The 7140-nt window shown below is 55.3% G+C and overlaps 1 protein-coding gene across 2 annotated transcripts in view; it reads right to left on the bottom strand.

The window, feature by feature from the left end:
- LLGL2 (LLGL scribble cell polarity complex component 2) overlaps positions 1–7140 on the bottom strand; it is a 22041-nt gene that overhangs the window by 12845 nt on the left and 2056 nt on the right. For both annotated transcript variants that reach the window (XM_077754533.1, XM_077754523.1), the window contains exon 2: positions 718–815. In XM_077754533.1, coding sequence (XP_077610659.1) covers positions 718–815 — 98 coding nt within the window. The remainder of the gene's footprint in view (positions 1–717; positions 816–7140) is intronic.

Below are 7140 nucleotides of genomic sequence, written 5' to 3'. Positions count from 1 at the left end.
CGCCTGGGATTGGTAACCAGGATACAGCCGGCCACGGCCTGGCAACCATTAACCAGCTGAGGGAGTGCTATCCGCCACCTCCAGCCTAGGCCAGCCTGCTGGAGGTGTCTTCCCTGCCCCTGCTGCATAAGAGGAGAAGGAAGGAGCCGGAGCCTCATTGGAGGCTTGAGCCGGGCTCCCCATGGGTGGCCCCCATCTCCCAGTACTCCCAGGTACCATGTGGTTCACTCTAGGGACTCAGGTGGGATTTGGGGCTGGAGGAGCTTCCAGACTTGTAGTCCAGACCAGAGAACCCACGGAGTGATCCTCTAACTTCCTGGAACCCACCGGCTTGCCTCTGAAATAGCCCAGAGGCCCCCGCAGCCCAGAACCAATGCTTTGCATGGAAGATGGCCCTTTCAGACCACGTCCCGCCAACCAGGAGTCCGTTCTACACTCTGCGTGTACACGGCGGGTGTGCACGGTGGGGGAGAATCTGGAAGACTTAGCACTGCTCCTCTAACCCAAGGACAGCACCCTGGGGCCAGTCTACTAAGTGGGAGAAAAGAAAACAAAACAAAAACTCTGCCTCCACCTACTGCATTCAGGGCTGACTCCCGAGAGGGTATGCGGAACACCCTGGGCCGAAGGAGGGGTCATCCACAACTGGCTTTTGTGTGAATCCCACAGATGCCCGGGCCCCGCCCCGGGTGGGAGCTGGGGGAACAGAAAGGATACAGCTTGACGGCTCCAGAGCGGGTGCCAATGGCCAGGATGCGCAGAGACAGGCTGTAGCCGAGGGCGCTGGGCTGGTGTGGGAAGCCATGCTCCACCGTCTGCAACGAGAACCATGTGGGTGTGGAACCTGCAGACATGTCCCCTCCACTCCACCACAGCTGGGGGACCGGGGCCGCACAGAGGAGCTGCAGCACAGAGCCACCTCCAGCAGGAAGGAGAAATTCAGTCATGTTCAGGTTCCTACCCAGATACCCGAGTGTGGAGTCAATCCCAGACCTGTTTGTGACTTAGTCTTAGGCGCTGGGGGCGCCTTCTCCCCCCAACACCACACTGGCCACTTGACGCTTTCCGGGAATTCTGATTTGGTTTCTCCACCACCCACAGTGTAGGTGACTGACCCAGCCCTCCTGTGGAGGTACGGGGGCAAGGGAAGCTTGGGGAGCGGGGGGGCTGGCACAGTGGAGGAGCCGATGGCTCGGGAAGCCTGCTTGTACCACAGCTCGGGGCCAGTCCCTGGGGCTGGACAGAACCCCCGGCAGCCGGTCCCGGCTCTGGGCTGTCCGAGGCTCCTCCAGCACCGAACACCTGTAGTCTCACCAGTCCCTCCGTTGTGAGGTCTCCTCCACTATGTTTTCAGAAAAGAAGCTTCTGGAGTTTTGTTGCAGACACATGCTTTTGCTCGTTTCTTATTACCGAAGGAATATACATTATAGGAAACTTGGGACGTACGAAGGAGTTTGAAAAGGAAAACAAAAGTCACTCATACTCCCGCAACCAGAAGTGACCCCTGCTAATATCTTGGTGTGTCTGTCTTTCTCGTGTTGTGACTGTACACATGTGTGTGTCTCTATTTAATACAAAGACCTGATTGGGGTAGTGTCTATGGATGTCGCCTACTTGCCACCTATATATAGCCGGCCCAAACCAGCAGAGGCACTAAAGTGACTTTTAAATGGCTAAGGACTCTTTCCTACGTAAAAGTGCCCTAACGCACGAGGCTTTTGTTGTCGCACACTGTCTTTGGTCCTGTGGGTTTTACAGTTGCCGATCGGTGGCAGTGACGACCTTCCTTGGACTCCTACCTTTGCTTGCGACTGGGAGTACTTACTTAGGCAGAGGTCCAGGGCACGGAACTCCGGGTTTAAAAGGCATGGATGTAAACATCGCAGATCCGGGTTGATAGACCATCTTCAGGAAGGTTTTTGGTCGTTTCTCTATCGGCCCTCCTGCCCCCCACCTCCCACCCCAGGGGATGCCAAACCCATAGAGCTAGATCAAAGAAGGGCAAAGGATGCCAGTCAGCTACTTTTTTTTTTTTTTTTTTTAAAGCAGTGGAGACTCTGCTCTGCAGAGAAAGATTATGCCAGTCAGGTGGCTCTCCTTAGGCCCGGGCTCCTCCTCTTAGCTCTCACATCAGGCCTCAAAGAAGAAGAAAGACCGAAGTCCTGGCGATGGCAGGCACAATAGTTTAGTAAACTCAGTGCTGCCTGTTGGCTTATCCAGTCCAGTCTGGTGGCTCCCGGGAGGAGGCCCTGAGCTGGGGCTGCCTGGGAGCAAGAGCCCCACAGAGTTTATTCTGGGGACACATGGGTGGAAGGGTCCCCCAGGTCTGGCTCTTTGCCAGGAACCAGCCTGCCCTACAAATGGCTATACCTGCCTGCAACAGACGGCCTGGAGAGCNATCTAGAAAATGCAGCGCCTGGAAAAGCCTTGGGGAGATAGCAGAGTGTCTGGAATGTAAACATTTCCCAGGAAAAGGGGGGGGCAGGGCACCCAAGCTCCCCCAGAGTCCCCTCCCGGCCACAGCCTCAGGTTGCTGGGGCCTCAGGAAGCCAGCAGCCAGGTTCCTGGGACGGTAGCATTTTTCAATCATCCCAATCAGCAGGAGTGTGTGGCCAAAGCCTCTGGAATTTGGAGGAGTCTGTGGAAAATGTCCCGCAGGAAGGAGCCCTGTGTCCAGGAGACCCACATTGCCCAGTGTGACAGTTGTGAGCTGCACACAGATACAGAGCACTAGCAACATGGCTGATGCCACCAAGGAATGGAAGTTTTCATTTTAATTAAAAAATTTTTAGATGTTTTTTTTTTTTTAATTTATTTCTAGGAGAGAGAGAGAGAGAGACACAGCGTGAGCAGGGGAGGGTCAGAGAGAGAGGGAGACACAGACTCTGAAACAGGCTCCAGGCTCTGAGCTGGCAGTCAGCACAGAGCCCGACGCGGGGCTCGAACCCACGAACCGTGAGATCATGACCCCAGTGAAAGTCGGACGCTTAACCGACTAAGCCACCTAGGCGCCCCTGCTAGGACATTTTAAATTACATATGTGGCTCTTGTTATATTCCCATTGGGCCGAGGTGCTGCCCTAGACGATTCTGCCTCAGGCTAAGGGCAAGAAGGTCAAGCCAAAGAGAAAACAGCACGCAGCTTTTTTCTGTCAGGCTCTCCGGCCACGCATTATCCTACCCCCACTGGCAGGAAGTTCTCCCGGCATCCCACTTGAGTTCCTCCTGCTGCAGGTGGGCCCCTTTTCCTTAACTGGAGGGAGACAAAGGTCGGGTCCACCTTTCATTCAGTCTCTTGTACTTACTCCTCATTTCCTTCAGGGTCCCGGGGACCCCACACCAGTACCACCTCTCATCTCCACCTTCTTTTCCATAGGCTGGTTTAGAAAGAACAGGGACTGGGGCCCCTGGGTGGCTCAGTCGGTTAAGCACCTGACTTTTTTTTTTTTTTTTGTAAGGCTTATTTATTTATCTTTGAGACAGAGAGAGAAAGAGAACACATGCATGGGCACAAGCAGGTGAGGGGCAGAGAGAGAGGGAGAGAATCCCAAGCAGGCTCCACATTGTCAGTATAGAGGCCAATGTGGGGCTTGAACTTACAAATTGTGAGATCATGACCTGAGCCGAAATCAAGTGTCGGACGTTCCACCGACTGAGCCACCTAGGCGCCCCAGCATCCAGCTCTTGATTTCAGCTCACGGTTCATGGGATCGCGCCCCATGTTCGGCTCTCTGCTAACAGCATGGAGCCTGCTTGGGATTCTCTCTTCCTCTCTCTCTCCCCATCCCCTGCTTTTTCTCTCTTCTCTTTCAAAAAGCTTGGGAAAAAAAAAAAAAAGGCAACATCATGGATGGAACTAGAGTGTACTATGCTAAGCGAAATCAGAGAAGGACAAATATCATATGACTTCACTCATATGTGGAATTTAAGACACACAACAGAAGAACATAAGGGAAGGGAAGCAAAATAATATAAAAATGGGAGGGGGACAAACCGTAAGAGACCCTTAAACACAGAGAACGAACTGAGGGTTCTGGCAGGGTGTTAGTGGGGGGATGGGCTAAATGGGTGAAGGGCGCTAAGCTAAGGAAGACACCGCTGGGATGAGCGCTGGGTGTTATGTGTGAGTGATGAATTACTGAATTCTATTCCTAAAATCATTATTACACTATACGTTAACTAGCTTAGATATAAGTTAAAATAATAAAAATACATACACACATACATACATACCAAAAAAAGAACAAGAGAACAGAATGAATAGGGACGGAGTCAGGCCCACCAGGCTTTGAATCCCCTTCTGCCACTTAAAATGCCTTGGGACTTGGGTGAGCTCTTTGCCTCTCTGAGCCTCATTGCACATCTGAGAAATGGGAGGGTGCCAACGACCGCAGCGAGCAGGACCGCCCGTGGCTTGAACGTAACCTTCAAGAAGCTGGTGGCTGGAACGCTCAGCCCAGCCCGCAGAGCACTCAGGCCTCGCCCCACACAGCCCGCCCAGTTCTCCATCACTCCCTTTATTCCTCAGGAGATCTTCTCCAAGGGATCATGGCTCCCTCAAGAACAAAAGGAGGGGAGGAAATATGGCGCCCGTACCTGGGCAGGGGCCAAGAGACTAGGTTCAAATGTAATTAGCGTGGTGACAGGGGACACCCCAGGTCGGGGAAGAGGTGGGGAGGAGAGAAACCTGCAAATAGGGCCCACAAATCCCCAAAGGAGGCTGCACACCTGAGTGCGGGCAGAGGGAGGAGGTGTGGCCCCAGGCCAGATCCCAGAGGCCTGGGGGGTCTTGTCGGCAATGGGGAAAGAAGGGATTTGGATTCGGGGAGAGGACAGAGGGCAGTTAGGGAGGAGCCAGAAACCCAGAGCAGCCCGGCCTCCCCATTCCTTGGTTGTCCCATCTCCCAACTTCTAAGAGCCTTTAAAGACGCAGCCCCTCACCGGAGTACAAGGTGCACACGGGGCACAGGAAGTGGGCTCAGCCCCAGGGATGCCCTGCTGTGGGACTTCCAAGGGCACGCAGCAGCCCCGAATCATCCCCCTCCCGGGACAAGGGGTGGGGACTCGGCCTAGGACAGTAGAGGCCTCCGGCTCAAATTCAAGCTAGGAGGTTGCCCAAAGCCTGGCAGCCTCTGGTGCCAGCCTCCCCTACTTCCTGAGCTCAACATCCAGCCTACCCACCCTGCCCCCACCCTGCTACCTGGCTCAGGTGACCTCTGCCAAGGGAGGAGAGAACAATGAACTCTTTTGACTGCAGTTAGGAAAGGAGAGATTTGTAGGAGCCGCCAAACTGCAACATTAGCCTGGTATGGGAAAGAAAGCCCCGTCTGTCTCCTGCTGGCCCCAGGACCCCAGTTCAGGTTCTCGGAAAGGAGAGAGCAAGGGCTGTTGGTCAGAGATGGCGGGGGCCCTTCATCTTGTCCCCAGCGAGGGAGGACGCCGGCCAAGATCCAGGGCCAAAGATTTTGTCGGGGGGCTGGAAGGAGGGCTGTCTAGGGCCAGAGGGGTCACGCCCACCCACTGGGCTGGGTGGCACTGCCCTGTACTGGGTGCGGTCAGCTCTGGCGGTCAGCCAGTGGCAGCAACCTGGCCCTCCCTGTGTGGCTGTCACCTGACACCAGGGGCCCAGCCACAAAAAAACCAAGACCAAACAACCTGGTCCTGGACAGGGGCAGCCGGTCGGGAACACACTGTTTGTTCAGGGCCTGGTGGTGGGGGGAGTGTGGGCGGGCTGGGCAGGAAGGGCCCAGAGCCGTTATCAACGGCTGGTTTCACCAGGGGAGGGAGAGGCCTCAAGCGATTTCCAAGGCAGGAGTTTTACTGTGGCATGAGTTTCTGTCCCCTTGGCATCACTTCCTCCCCACTGACGCGTCCAGCGGGCGCCACAGTCCCCTGATCTGGTCCTGGATGGCTCAGAAGACTACTTCGTGGGGAAAGAAACTGAGGCTTGGGAGGGGAGGCCACCATCCTCCAGGGCCAGCTGGTAGGTAGATGGAACCGGGGACCCTGTTCCTAGCCGGCGCTACCACTCGCCATATACTCAGGCTGTGCAAGCCCTAGAGGCCTCAGTCTTCTCACCTGTAAAATGGGAATGCCACCCGCTGTGAGGCACCCGTCATGAGGACGAGGTGAGGCACCAACTGTGTACCAGGCACCATTCAAAGCCATTTAACTTGCTTAGCATGCCAACCTGGATGTAGAGACTATTACGATGCCCACTTTGTAGATGAGGAAACTGAGGAGCCGAGAAGTTAAATAACGTGTCTGCAATGACTCAGTGAGAAAGCGGCACAGCCAGCACCTAGACTCAGGCCATCTGGCTTTAACCACGGAACCACCCGGCCCCTTGGCTGTTTGGCTGAGGGTTCAGAGACTCTGTCTACAGGCACAGCTCCTTCCCAGGTAGCACCGGTGTGGTCTGGACACTCCTTGCTTCACCAGGCACCCTTCAGAGGGCCCCTCGTCTCCAAGTGAATAACACCTGCACTGACGGGCCACCTGAGGCTTACAACTCCGGCTCTGTGGATCCATCCCACTGTCCCTGAACTCAGTCTGAGGCCAGGCAAAGCCCACAGAGCTGTGCTCTGAATCCCTAGCCACCAGGCACGCACAGCCTTGCAACTTAGACCTTAACCCATTTAATCTTCCCACCAACTCTCTGGAGTAGCGTCTGTCATCTCCCCTGGAGAGATGAGTGACCTGCCCAAGGTCACCCAGCTGGTGAACCTCGGCACTCAGTTCTGGGGCCGGCACCACTAACCCCTGGGCCAGACCGCCTCGCGATGAATGGAGATCACTGTTGTTATTCTGTCCAAGTTAAACGTATCACTTTCCCTTAACCTGCTCCTCACCTCTCCTGGGCTCCCCACTTCATTGCTTGGCACCATTCACCGCCCGGCATGGCACCCCACAGTCATGCTGGGCACCCACCGCCCTTCCCTGCCCCGCTTACTCCTACACCCCCATGCCCTAAATAGTTCTCTAATCCAGCAGTCCTCAGCTGGGGGCCGCTGGGCAGTGTCTGGAGACATTTCTGGTTGGACCTTTTGAGGGAGCAGGGCCAGGCACGCTGCTAACCGTTCTCACCACAGAGCCAGCCCTGAATGTCAACAGTGAGAAGGTTGAGAGGCCCTGTTCTATC

This window comes from Crocuta crocuta, unplaced genomic scaffold (genome assembly GCF_008692635.1).
Source record: "Crocuta crocuta isolate KB4526 unplaced genomic scaffold, BGI_CrCroc_1.0 scaffold50, whole genome shotgun sequence".
Taxonomy (NCBI): Eukaryota; Metazoa; Chordata; class Mammalia; order Carnivora; family Hyaenidae; genus Crocuta; species Crocuta crocuta.
Note: the sequence above shows the minus strand (reverse complement) of the source record. Positions and strands in the feature narration are given on the sequence as shown.